The following is a 13,503-nucleotide window of genomic DNA, read 5'->3' on the forward strand; positions in this document are numbered from 1 at the left end:
ATTGTTGTCGACAAGATTGACAAGACCAGGTTTCACTAGCCTCAAATACGAGTCCATTTGAGAACCGACAATATGTCTTTGGCCGAGCTCAAGGTTTATCTCCAATGAAGGAGAAGAAGCCCTAAATCAGGCATAGCCATGACCTCAGATCCAACCATTATCATCATCATGTCGTGGTGTCTCCCACCAGTTCCGGGAATAATATATGTCGGAGGGTGCGGATAATAAGCGACATTGGGGGTTTTCTTTCTTCATCTTCTTCTCTTCCCATCTTCCTTAGGTTGATGCTGCAAAAGAGCATTCGGTCTTCATCACCGGCATTCGGAACTTGTATCAGATCACTTGATAGTTCTCTCGCATTGTCATCATGTCTGAATTTCAGTACAATGCCATTGAGGACTACGGCTTGGTCGGGGACATGCACACCTGTGCCCTGATTAGCAAGGCTGGTAGCTTGGATTACATGTGCTGGCCAGTCTTTGACTCGCCTACCGTTTTCTGCCGCCTGTTGGACGACAAGAAAGGAGGGTTCTTCTCCGTGAAGCCCTACAAGACGGTGGTCGATGCCCACAGCAAGCAGCGGTATCTTCCATACTCGAACCTGCTCGAAACTAGGTGGACCAACGAGGATGGCGTCGCGACATTGCTGGACTACTTCCCCGTCACGCCTAAAAAGGGTGTGCAGCAGTCCCGGTTGTTGTCAGGATACTGTCCTTGCAACGAACCGGGGACCAACCGCTTCAAGTCGGGTCTGCAGCACTCGGGCCTGATCAGAAAGCTGGAGTGTAGCCGTGGCTCAATGGAACTGCAAGTGCAGATGTTCCCGGCTTTTAATTATGCTCGAGACTCGCACAACACCCGTGCCAAGCTGGACGATGACATGGCCAAGCACCGGCTGCAGACCGTCCACTTCGAGAGTGAGACCGAGCGGCTGCAACTCGAGATCTTTGCCGATTCACGAGAGCCAGATAAACTTGGTTTCCCCTCTGCGTCTTTGAAACTGGAGGAACGAGATGGCCTCCGTGGCCGCGGATTTGTGGCCTGGATCCGTTTGTCGGAGGGGCAGACCATCCATCTGGTCTTGCACAGTCCAGAGAAGTCTGTCCCCAGCACGGCCACCATGGGAGCCTACCTCATGAAAATGGAGGAGGAAACCTCTGACTATTGGACTGACTGGACACGCAAGTGTCAATTCCGTGGTCATTACCGCGAGACAGTCGAGCGAAGTCTCCTCATTCTGAAGCTGTTGACGTACAAGCCCACGGGTGCAATTATCGCGGCGCCCACATTCTCGCTCCCCGAAAATGTCGGAGGCGCCAGGAACTGGGATTATCGGTATTCCTGGGTGCGTGATACAGCCTTCACGTTGTATGTCTTTCTCAAGATGGGCTACAGTCAAGAAGCGGAATCGTATGTCAATTTCATCTTCGAGCGGATCTTCCCACATGCTTCCCAGGACCTTGATCCCAACAGCAAGAAACCTTTCTTGCCGCTGATGTTTACCATCCGGGGAGAGTACGACATTCCGGAGGTGGAACTGGACCACCTCGATGGGTACAAAGGCAGCAAGCCTGTTCGCGTCGGCAATGCTGCCGTCTTCCACACGCAGCTGGACATATACGGCGAATTGTTGGACAGTATCTACCTGTACAACAAGCACGGAAACCCCATCACCTATGACCAGTGGAACTCTATCCGGCGTATGATCAACTACGTCCTCGGGGTTAGAAACCACAAGGATATGTCCATTTGGGAATCCCGTGGCCAGGTCCAAAACTTTCTCTATTCGAAGATCATGATGTGGGTGGCCCTGGATCGCGGAATTCGCCTTGCGGAGAAGCGTTCTAGCCTGCCATGCCCGGATCGCTTTGAATGGATCAAGGTCCGGGACGATATGTACGACGAAATCATGAGCAAGGGGTACAACGAAGAGCGCGGCCATTTCTGCCAGAGTTATGAGAGTCCCGAGGTCCTGGATGCATCCATCTTGATTGCGCCCTTGGTATTTTTCGTTGCGCCAAATGATCCGCGATTCATCAGCACCCTCAGGAGGATTCTGCAAAGCCCCGAGCATGAGGGTCTGTCCAGCGCCAAGATGGTGTTCCGATATGACCATGAGAAAGCCAACGACGGTAGGTTTCTATTGTTTCTTAGGATAAACAAGTACTGATACTCGCGTTGCACAGGTATGGCAGGGGGTGAGGGTGCCTTCATCATGGTAACCTTCTGGCTTGTTGAAGCCATGGCTCGTGTAAGTTTTCTGGAACTGCCAACTAGAAGAAAACATTGAACTATGCTGACTAGGCTGAAATTGGAAATACAGGCTGCCAAATATGATGTGCCCATTCCAAACATCTGGAAACTCGCACTTTCGCACTTTGATAACATCCTGTCCTACGCGAATCACCTGGGCATGTTCTCTGAAGAAGTGGCCATTTCCGGTGAGCAGATGGGCAATTCTCCACAGGCTTTCAGTCACCTGGCTTGTGTTAGCGCTGCAATTAATTTGGGAAGAATTGGAGGTGGCAGCTAAGTATAGACTGACAATGATACTGTTGTGTTTGGGGGGAAAAAGAACAAAAGTTGTTTGATGCAATTCTATAATTTTTGCCTAAAAGTTAGAAGACAGAATACAAATATGATCCTTTTTGTTACTTCTTTACAATTTGTAGTTAATACCAATATCTTCTATCTACACTTGTTCGCCTCTGATCTCTAGTTAGCAGCCTTGGTGCCAACGTTGGAAGGTGACTTCACCCGTGGACCTGACAGTTGCTTACATAAAGCACCAGACGATCACTCGGGAGCTCCAAGGCTGGCTACCCCAGATTCCCTTTATTTATCATCTTTGGCGGTCTTTGTGCAAAGCGAACATATCTGAACAAAGCAGCTGCCAGGGTGTGCTTCTCTTCAGCTCTTGGCTGGAGATGTTCTTCACCAACCCATAGTGCCTTATTATCCCCGTGACCTTACAGGTATCCCCACTCTGTCTAATGGCGGGCACCAGCTTGGATTGGGCTGATAAGCCTAACCCGAATCTCGCCTTGTTGTCGGATGAAGAGGATATTGTTTCCAGCCCAAGCACTGCTTCAAGGGAGCTTGAAGGTGTCGCCAAGCAAAATCTGACACTGGCTTTGGGGAAGTTGCGCTTGGAGCAAGAGGGCTTGAATCAATCCTCCGAACAGGACGCGACTCCAACAACTCCCCGCACGGAAGGTCCAAATCACACCCCTCCAGAACCGGAAATGGCGAAACCCCCTCTGCAGCTGCTGGACTTGCCGTTGGACATTCTGAAAGAGATCATCAAAGAGGTAACACAGGTCTTCCCCGCAGATCGTGAATACATAGCTTACAGTCCTGGTCTACAATAGGTGACCCATACGACTGATCTGACATCGCTCGCTCTTACATGCTCTGCTCTTCATTCCCTAGCTATTCCGCACATGTACTCCCGGTTCGACATCGTCTGGCCCGAGTCGCTGAACCCATCAACGGATGACTACTCGGGGGTGGATGCTCTGTCCTATGGTTTGTCCACGTTGGTAATGGGAGAGGATGTATTCAATCGTCTGCCGCTGTCTCAATCTGGCCAATTCAAAAGTAGCTGTGTGAACTGTGGTTGCGATAATCTCCATCATCAGCCGGACTCGGACCCTCGCAACAACAAAGATCGCTTCCGATCGCGACGAGGCAATCATTATGCACAGTATACCCGCACATTCTCTATTGGGAATGGTCCTCTTAGCTGGGTACAAGAATACTCGGTGACCAAAGAAGTGGGCAAGATGCTAGGGACGCTGGTTGCCTTGGCAGTTGCGCGAATGGTGGATCTTGAGGCCTTTGTTTGGGACATGCCGACTGGTGTGGTCCGTGAAATATGGCTGGCGCTTGCGTCGTTGGCAGATCGGCCAGGACACGATTGTCGCCTGGAACGCATTTGGGTGCGCTGGCATGACAATTCAGAGAATGCCTTACGCAGTTCGTCGGCGGCGGCAACGAGACTTTTCCAGAAATACAAACATGTGGAACATCCTTCCTTGTCTGTACTGCCTCCGCTCAAGAGTGTGGCCGTTCTTGACATAGATGAACCCGCTTATGTGGAGGAGCTGGCTCTTCTCATTGAGCGGTCACGTCACCGTCTGTCCGAACTCCGAATTGGTATCGCCGAAAAGGCCCATATGAGTGCGTGGCTGTTGTGCGGGAAAGACTCTGCTGGCTCAACGGGTTGGCCTAGAGCTGATGGTGTACTTGGTATATTGGCACGGCGGCACCTTGACAAAAACCAGGACAATGCTATAATCACCTCCCTTGAAGATAGCTCGATGCCATCTGAGGGTTCGATAAACAAGTCACCAAACTCTACCGAAAGCGCAGCTCCATTGAATGCAAATGGCGAGCAGCAGCCTCCCAGCACTACCAATGACAAAAAGCCCCCACCAAACTCTGGTGTGCCCAACCGGAGTGCCCGCTCACAGCCACCTTCTTATAAACTTGACTACGAGATACTTTCCCTCAAAGTACTAGAGCTGGAACGTGTACCTCTTTCTGTGCCAACACTGCTGCCGGCCGTTGACTGGACTGGATTGACTACTCTCACTATCATGCGATGCGAGGATCATGAAAAGCTTTGGAGGGCTTTGCGTCGGAAGTATGCTCCTCCTGCGATGCCGGCAAAACGTCCACAGGATGCAGAACGTCGAGCAAGCGCCAGCTCCGTTGAGTACTCTCTAAATTTGAAACATATTCGCACGGACACTGTTTCACCTTATCTTATACTGTTTATCAAGGATGCGCTGGCCCCGAATACCCTGGAGAGTGTTTATTTGCATGAAGCACCAGGTCATGAATCTGCCGTGCATATCGACGCTATTTACAAGCACATTCTGCGAAAGCACAGGCAGAGCCTGCGAAAGGTGCTGATTGATGCCACTGACCGTATAATTGGCGCCGGATATTCGGGCACGCGATGGCACAAGTGGATGTTCAACCACGACATGATATCCTTTGTCACAAGTGGAAAGATGCCGCAATTAAAAGAGCTGGGAATGGCGATGCATTATCGCGATTGGGTAAGAGAAGGATTACTAGCATTGAATATTTCTACCAGACCAGTTATGCTAACGTTGACTCCGCAGCATTTCTTCCTCCAAAGATTGCCGAATATGTCTCAGCTTCGTGCTTTATATCTACCACACATTCACCATACCGTTCACCGCGACTTGAAAGAGCTTGCGCTGCAAGTTTTGGACATCGTTAGCATACGTCCAGATCTGAAGATCGCCTACATTGGTCTCCATATCAAATGCTACCAAATTCTTGAAGCAAGACATGACGATAATCCACTAGATTTCGACGACAACCCCGCGATTGATCATTCCCCGGCGCACAGCGAAGATGACGATGAAGGGTGGGCCAACCCCGACCACGAATCTGAAGAAGACAGCGGTGATTCCGATGATGCCTCGGGGGCGGCTGATACAGACCTCCTTTCCAGTGACCCGGACGACTACGACACCGAACTTGATGAAGAACAGGGTGCTTCGCGGGTTCGGTACCGGCTACAAGAGATTCTATTTTACGACGAAAAGGTATCAATTTTCAAGGCGCGTCATGGTGTTTTGTGATCTTATCTTGGCTTGCATTCTATATCAGGAGTCGTGTGAACCATTTGCGGCGTTTGAGGAGAGAGCGTTTAGGACCTCGGGAGATACCATGGCTGTTTAGCTTAGCACTAAGGTTATTTGTTTTGCACCTTGGAATAACACGTTTTTTGAGTTAAGGTTGTGCTTAGTGTTATCACTGTGTACGCTAACACACTTGGATTCTTCTCTTTTGTATCGCACCCCACCAATGCTGACCGTGTCTTCTGGGAGTGGTAGCAGAAGGACCTCCTGACTCGCTACCGTCAAGTTGGCGGGCCTGTCAAACTCATGGATCACACTGAAGTCCACCCTCGACTTCGAGATCAACTTTGGCGAGCCTTCTCCTAATAATACACCTGAGAGCTTGCGTAATACCCAGAGTGGTACATTGTGCCATGGCTACTGGAATAATGGTAAACGCCACTGAAGGTCTCAGGTGCACAGAACGGCTCTTATGTGGTGAGTTATAACTATATGCCACCACTTAGGGATCTGACGACAAAGCTCTAAGCTTTCGCGGATCTCAGCCACGCTAGACAAGGGTTAATTATCTGCTTTTCATTCATGAAAGTCATAATGTCGTAAGATTCCTGATTTATGCTAAGATACAAGAACGCGCATTCGAGAGCCAGCCCTAGTGTTCAATTGATATATTTATGGCGACGCAGGTTGATTCATGCAAACTCCCGATGGTCATTCTCATACTGGGCACGAATAAGTTCGGCCTCAATCACACGTCTCTTGGCCTTTTCTTCTTCGCTAGAATTGTCTTTGAACACGTGGTCCATCTGCTCGAGGGTCCGACCCTTGGTTTCTGGCACAAAGAAGAAAGTCCATATTCCGGCGAGCAGGCAAAAGACAGCGAAGAAGACGTAAGCACCGTAGCCAGTGTCTTGGACGAGAGGCGGGGTGATGAGACCCTGCAGAGATTATTAGTACCCGTGACATATCGAGGGACCAAATAATGGCAACGAGAAACTTACAATGATGAAGTTGTTGAGCCAGTTGGAGCAAGTGGAAAGAGCAACACCCTTGGCACGAAGGGAAGAAGGGAAAATTTCTGGATATGTTAGATCGATGCCTGATTAACAGGATAAAAGGGAGTAGGGACGTACCAGAAGGCATAGCCCACGGGATAGGACCCCAGGAAGCTCCAAAGGCAAGCATGTAGAATAGTAGAAAGGCCACACTGGTCCACCCTTCTGCTTTGTGGGACGGCCAATCATCCGAGTAAATCCCGACCAAAGCAGCAATAATAGTGTGGGATATGGCCATGAGGGCTGCACCACCTAGAAGCAACTTGCGACGACCGACAACGTCCATGGTCCAGATACTGGTAGTGACACCCACCAGCTGCACAACGTTGAGAACGCCGGACATGATAAGTTGCATGCTCCTGTCGAGACCCATCGTCTTAAAGAGGGTTGGAGAGTAGTAAATAAGAGCATTGATACCGATGAACTATTCATATAATCAGCATGTGTCGGTTACCTCTTATCTCCACATATAAAGAACTCACCTGTTGGAAGAATCCTAGGCCAATACCGATGTGAGTGCGACGCCAGCAGCCCTTCTTAAAGCAATCGGCCCACGATGAAAGCTCCTGCAGAATGGCATTCTTTGTGCCACCACCTTGCAAATCTGGATGATTTTCCCTGTTCATTTGCTGGTGGAAGCGCACTTCGGCCTGGATATCCATAAGCTCCTGGCGAACGCGTCTGTCGGAGGCTGGTAGAGAACGGAGTCTGCAAAGACTGTCAAGAGCTTCCTCGTCGCGACCTTTTGAAGCCAGCCAACGGGGCGAGAACGGAAGAGCGTATACACCAGCAGCGAGAATAAAACCCGGGATCAATTGGAGCAGGAAAGGGAGGCGCCAGGCCCATTCACCGGCCATGTATTGCGTGCCATAGGTAATCCAAAAGGCAATCACAATTCCGAGGACGATACACCATTCTTCCATAACCAAGAGGGTTCCACGGCATTCGGGGGGACCTAATAGGAGGGATTGGAATAAGCATTTATATTCACATGTGGGAAAGAACCCTCCGAGTAGGGAGACATACTGATTTCGGAGATGTACAATGGTGCAACCATCGACAACATTCCGATTCCAACACCACCAATCAGCCGAGCTACAGTCAACATAGGATAACCGTAGGCAGCAGTTTGAAGCACGGAGCCAACGGTGAAGATAGCAACAGCGACGAGAATCGAATACCGTCGCGAGATCTTATCCGCAATCCAGCCCTGGTTAATGGCACCAATCAAAGCACCCAGCTCAATCATCGCCGTCAGTAATCCCTTCGCAAATCCTGAGCCCGGGTTACTCTCGTCTATCCGCGGGAACTCCGTCAAGAACTGGTTCATGATCAGAATCACCGACACAACACCTTGGTCATAACCGAAAAGCAAACCACCTAGCGTTGAGCAGGCAGCACACAGGACCACGAATGGGTTGGCTGCGAGACCGCGCAGACCGGGTGGGCCATAGGGCTCGCGGTCTGCGGCAATGTCGGCATGGTGAGCGAAGCCTTCCACTGGCTCATGGGATAGTTCTTTCGTAGCGGGGATATCATCAGCCATATTGAGTGGAGATTCGGATGCAAGTTAAAAGAAACTTGAGGGTTATGTTTCTTGATTGAAGCGGGAAAACGCTCTGATAAACTCTACCTCGGAGGCACTCCGGGGATATTTATACCCATTTTCCCTAGCTACCCAGCTGGGGTAGTATACGAGTCTTGTTCCCTCCGTGAATCGGGACCTCTAGGAAGTCGGGAGGGGTCCCCCGGTCCGGAAAGCCAATGAGGTAAAGGCTTGGGGGTGCAAGTCGGGGTAGATGATGGAGTGGTAGACGGCTCGGCGGGTTTGGGGAAGATCGGCGCTATTGCGATTGTGGGGAAAACACGGAGAAGAGACATAATAGCACGCCGTCAATTGGCGGCGGCTATCGGCATTGTTCAGGGGCGTTACAACTGCCTCTTGGGTCTATACTCGGCCTTTGAGAGATAAGGCCCAACTTTCTTGCGTCTTCTGTCTAGCCAGACCGTGCATCTTGTATACGAAATAGGCATAGGTCAAGGAAGATAGGCCCCTGCAACATTGCATGGCATATAGATCCATCCGGTATTGCTTTGAGCCCTAGACGAGTCACTACCACTCTATTAAATATTGGAATAAGCTTACGTCGTCCTTTATATACCTATGCCTAGGGATATAGTTAGTTCAAATTTAGGCCTTTGATCACTATCACCTGAGCTGTTGACAATGATCATTTCAAATCATCACGCGGGAATAATCGTCATGACGAAACCCGCCAAGTAAACCTTGGAAGCCTTGGAGGTACATACCTATTAGGCTATGTTGTTATACATCGTATACATTGAAGTCTCGGGCCGGCCATGCATTCGGAAAGTCAAGTGACTAGCCGATCTCTCCCGTGATGGTGTATATGTAGTGTCAGACATACCCTTTATCTGACTGGAATTAATATTAACAGGAATAGCCCTGGAGAATGTTCTATGTTGTACATTGTTAATATCCAGACCAGATACCCCACGGGGAAGAATCCAAAATCTAGTTCTTTTTTTTTTTGTGAATATCTTTGAATATCTTTGAATATCGGAATTCATTGTCCATCGTCCATCTTCCCTGAGCGGTGTCTCTTCCGGTAACCATTTTCCCCCCACACGGATTCCAGTTCCCGGCCCCCTCTCTCACCCTGCAACCTTCGGATTTCCCAACTTCATTCTGAAATCATGGCTTCCTTCATGGGAGACCTGTGGTCCAGCATCTTCACCCCAGGACCCACCCCGACCCTCTTGATCGCGACCAACGTCACCTTCGCCGCACTCCAGATTATCTTCTTCGCCCTCCTTCTAGCTACCTACAGCCTTCACTTCGTCGCCCTATCTATCATCAGCGGTGGACTATGGTGGGCCATCAACTGGTTCGCCGCCGAGGTGCGACTTGCCCAGCAGGCGCAGGAGGCTGAGAAAGAAAAACAAAAACAAGAGTCCGGTGACGCGAAGACGCGGAAGAGTCCCGCTGTAGGAGAAAGCGCCGACAGCGAAACGGAGACCGAAGCTATCGTGGCCAAGAGGATAGATGACAAGTCTGCTGCTGTCGCGACCGGAAGTGCAGCATCCGGTTTGCTGCCCACGGCGCGCGATCCTAAGAAGCGACCCAGCACTGGTGGTGAGGGGTCTGGGTATGGGAGCACTGATAGCGAGTGGGAGAAGGTTGATGATACTCAGTCTTGAGGGATACTTGGCAAGGATACGCATCTTAAGGATACACACAAATCGAAATATCTACGCTCTCATCTCGGTGGAATATGGTTGCACACTGCATGCTCACCAGGTCCCGGGCCTCTCAACGAATACATAGGACGCGTTTATGGTGATACAAACTCTGTGTCGACCTTTCGTGTGCCTTGGCTGGGATCTGGATTTGGGCCCCTTTTTCTTTTAATCTTTCTGGATTTGAATTTGTACATATGCAATGCCCTCTTGTTTTGGAGCGATACCCTATACTATGTAGATGGTGAAATTTACAGCTCGCGCTTGGTTTCGATTTTTGGCAGGAACATAATATCCTCCTCGGATATATTCATTGACAATAACATTCCAAACGATCACCACCGTTACCATCTCATCCACCCGACAACAAAAAAACGAAGTAAAACCCGGTGGAGCTGAAGCTTTAGCAAAACATCCACGTGACCTTCAATCCAAACATTGGCATAACAGAACCATCGAACACGAAGCTTCGTGCAGCAACTAAAATCACCAGCTGCATCTCACAATGCCCGATGTCCCTTGATCAAAATGCTCTCAACCGTACCCCTCAATGTGGGACGTAGGCGCGTCTGCGGCTCCGTTTTCTCCCCCGCGTCGCTCGAAGCTCACCCGAAGTCGATCTCGGATTTCCGACGCGAGCAGACACCAGTCGCATCGTTCCAATCATCCGACTCATCGTCAACCTTCGAAGCAGACTCACAGTCAACCTCATTCGCGACGATTGGGGGTTCGACGGACACCACATCCCCGGAGGAAGACACGTTAAACCAGGCGCGGCAGGCGGCCAAAGAGTTCCTATCGGTGCCCAACCTTGGCTTCGAGTTGCTTTACAACTTCCGAAATACCGATGGAAGTCAAGTGCTGAAAGAATGGAACCGGCTCAGCCCTCCGTCGAAGGAGACGGCCGAGGCGCTAGAGTATCTTATGCGAACTTCTCCGTGGACGTTGTTTGAATGGTATGGGAATGATATTCGGAGGCATTTTCTAGTCAATTTTCGGACTGGGCTATCCAAGGTATGGACGCTGTGCGTCGTTTGAATTTGGTTGGTCTGTCCGTGCTAACGGTCTCATAGTTGTTAAAGTCCCCGGGGGAAGAAGGCCTGCTCCGGACAATAGTGGACTGCTTACAGCTTGCGCGTCGAATTTATCTCGCTCCCGTCGTGCACTATTTGCTTCCTTTGATAACTACTCCCCACCAAGGAGGGTTCTTGGCTCAGCTACAGCGTGCCTTTCACACCGTGGTTCAATACAGTTTACCATGGAAGAAGATTTCACCGCTTCTTGCCAGAGAGCTCACGCAGGACGCTGTGGTTATTTTAGGCATTGATACCCTAGATGAAGATTCCGATGCAGACAGAATGAGTCTGGATGGAACGGAAATGGAACGGGCATACTCAGTCTCGTACAAAGACTGGAAACAGGGATCACCCGAAGTCCGGGCACACATGATGGTTGATGGTGAAGATGGCCGCGTGACTATCGCACGGGATCGACTTTTGGCGTTTCTCAACGGACTGCAGCTTGTCGGACTTGGCGGTGATCAGGCCCAAAAAGTGTTTGCAAATGTGATGAACATCATGATGGGCGACTTCATTCGTGCCGCATACGCCGGCGAATGGGAGTCGCCCTCAACCGTGCCGCAGCACCTGGAACAATGGATTGAAAATGTCTATGCACGGCTCGTTGTGCATGTTCTAGCCATCATCAATTCCGACCCCGCTGGAGCCCAGTCCGGGGCGATGGAAGTGAGCCTTCGCGACGTGGAAAAGTGGCAAGTGATGGGCATTGCTCGGCTGGGAAAGCTTCGAGTCAGCGAACTCTTTGATGTGATTGTTGATTGGCCTGCAAGCAGCGGGGCGGTGGAGGATCTGCGACGTTTCACAAACAACTCGTCTGGAGCGCGGATGTATGCGACGAATATCTTTTCTGTTAACTTGCTCCAGCGACTGTTGCATCCCGGTGCCTCTACAGTCGAGATCTTGCAGGTTTACATCTCGATCATTCGAGCATTCCATATCTTGGACCCGAAGGGTGTACTGCTGGATCGCATCGCCCGACCAATCCGGCGATACTTGAGAGACCGCGAGGACACTGTGAAGGTGATTGTTAGTGGTCTATTGGCGGACCCTGCGACAGCCGAGGGACCGACAGCTACCGGTGACACCTTGGCAGAGCTGGCAGCAGAGCTGACTAAGGTCCACCATCATTCCATGCAAAATAATAGGAGCGAGTTAGACTATGATGACTTGTACTGGGTGCCCGATCCGGTTGATGCCGCTCCCGATTACAAAAAGTCGAAGAGCGCAGATGTCATTGACAGTCTGGTTAGCTTATTCGACTCGAAGGAGACATTCGTGAAGGAAATGCAGACTCTTCTCGCAGACCGCCTCATCCAGAAACGCCAGAACTACGACCAAGAGGTTACAGTACTAGAGCTCCTGAAGGTTCGGTTCGGTGATTCGGCATTACAGGCATGCGAGGTGATGCTGAAAGATATCTCCGACTCACGACGTCTTGACCTCACTGTGCGGAACGATCAGATGTTGTCTGGATACCGGAAGCAAGCAGGCGCCGGAAAGCTCCACGCCAAGGTTCTATCACGCTTCTTCTGGCCGGAATTCCAAGAACAAGAATTCAAGGTCCCCGATGAAATCACCAAACTGCAAGAGCGGTACGCGACCTGTTTCGAAAGGCGCAAGGACTCGCGCAAGCTCATGTGGCGCAACGCTTTGGGTCAGGTCACTGTCGAGCTGGAGTTGCAGAACCACACCTTCAAAGACGAAGTGACGACCCGGCAAGCAACCGTAATCTACGCCTTCCAGTCCGACTCGAGCGAACCCGCCACGAAGACAATTCCGGAACTCGCCGACGAGCTCGAGATGAGTCCTACCCTTGTCCGCAGTGCCTGTCTCTTCTGGGTCAGCAAGCGCATTCTTACCGAGGTACAACGCGACACCTTCCGCGTGTTGGAATTCCTCCCCACAGAAGACGAGGAACACCATGCCCACGCAGCTGGCGACTTCAGTGACGCCTCGGATAGCGAAGCAGGCGATACTGCCAACGCAGCGGCAGCAGCCGAAGCCGCCGCAGCCGCCGCAGCAAAGGAATCCGCCGAGGCGGCTGCCATGGAGAAAATGAATGTGTATTGGCAGTTTATTGTGGGAATGCTCACGAACCAAGGACCTATGGCTCTGAATCGTATTGTCATGATGCTGAAGATAGCCGTTCCCGGCGGGTTCCCGTTCAGCAACGAGGAGCTGCGCGAGTTCTTAGGTGGTATGGTCTCGAAGGGCAAGTTGGAGATTGTTAACGGGGGTAATTACAAGATCGTGCATTAGCATCAGCTACGGGGCGTCTGTCGGGTGTGAGCTTTTTGTTTTCTTTTGGCGTTGCTGGAACAGATGTACAAAATACCCTTTAAGGAATATGATTTATGAATGATATGTTGGTGCAATTAGGTAGATCCTTACAAGCCAGCCCTGGAGGGTCATCATCTTCTCATTGATCGTCTACCCGACCTTTTTACATACTCCCCCTTCTTCATACTCTTCTTCCTCATCCCA

General features: G+C 50.7%; 5 protein-coding genes across 5 annotated transcripts; 4 read left to right on the forward strand and 1 right to left on the reverse strand.

The window, feature by feature from the left end:
* Positions 1 to 367: 367 nt before the first annotated feature.
* N7489_010997 (glycoside hydrolase family 15 protein) lies at positions 368 to 2,533 on the forward strand (the record flags this gene model as incomplete). The annotated part of the gene is made up of 3 exons (XM_056716746.1): positions 368 to 2,132; positions 2,187 to 2,251; positions 2,324 to 2,533. The coding sequence occupies 3 exons, from the start codon at positions 368 to 370 to the stop codon at positions 2,531 to 2,533; spliced, it is 2,040 nt and encodes a 679-aa protein (XP_056564368.1).
* A 460-nt stretch (positions 2,534 to 2,993) lies between these two features.
* N7489_010998 (uncharacterized protein) lies at positions 2,994 to 5,624 on the forward strand (the record flags this gene model as incomplete). The annotated part of the gene is made up of 3 exons (XM_056716747.1): positions 2,994 to 3,311; positions 3,372 to 5,069; positions 5,136 to 5,624. The coding sequence occupies 3 exons, from the start codon at positions 2,994 to 2,996 to the stop codon at positions 5,622 to 5,624; spliced, it is 2,505 nt and encodes an 834-aa protein (XP_056564369.1).
* Positions 5,625 to 6,316: 692 nt separating this feature from the next.
* On the reverse strand, positions 6,317 to 8,225 carry N7489_010999 (sugar porter family MFS transporter; the record flags this gene model as incomplete). The annotated part of the gene is made up of 5 exons (XM_056716748.1): positions 6,317 to 6,562; positions 6,626 to 6,702; positions 6,758 to 7,103; positions 7,162 to 7,634; positions 7,706 to 8,225. The coding sequence occupies 5 exons, from the start codon at positions 8,223 to 8,225 to the stop codon at positions 6,317 to 6,319; spliced, it is 1,662 nt and encodes a 553-aa protein (XP_056564370.1).
* Positions 8,226 to 9,397: 1,172 nt separating this feature from the next.
* Positions 9,398 to 9,901, forward strand: N7489_011000 (V-type ATPase assembly factor PKR1; the record flags this gene model as incomplete). The annotated part of the gene is made up of 1 exon (XM_056716749.1): positions 9,398 to 9,901. One exon carries the CDS (start codon positions 9,398 to 9,400, stop codon positions 9,899 to 9,901), a length of 504 nt encoding a protein of 167 aa, XP_056564371.1.
* Positions 9,902 to 10,468: 567 nt separating this feature from the next.
* On the forward strand, positions 10,469 to 13,278 carry N7489_011001 (anaphase promoting complex subunit 2; the record flags this gene model as incomplete). Its single annotated transcript, XM_056716750.1, has 2 exons — positions 10,469 to 10,954; positions 11,014 to 13,278. The coding sequence occupies 2 exons, from the start codon at positions 10,469 to 10,471 to the stop codon at positions 13,276 to 13,278; spliced, it is 2,751 nt and encodes a 916-aa protein (XP_056564372.1).
* Between the last annotated feature and the right edge of the window lie 225 nt (positions 13,279 to 13,503).

The sequence above is a fragment of the Penicillium chrysogenum genome (assembly GCF_028827035.1).
Source record: "Penicillium chrysogenum strain IBT 35668 chromosome Unknown utg000005l_segment0_segment0, whole genome shotgun sequence".
Classification (NCBI taxonomy): Eukaryota; Fungi; Ascomycota; class Eurotiomycetes; order Eurotiales; family Aspergillaceae; genus Penicillium; species Penicillium chrysogenum.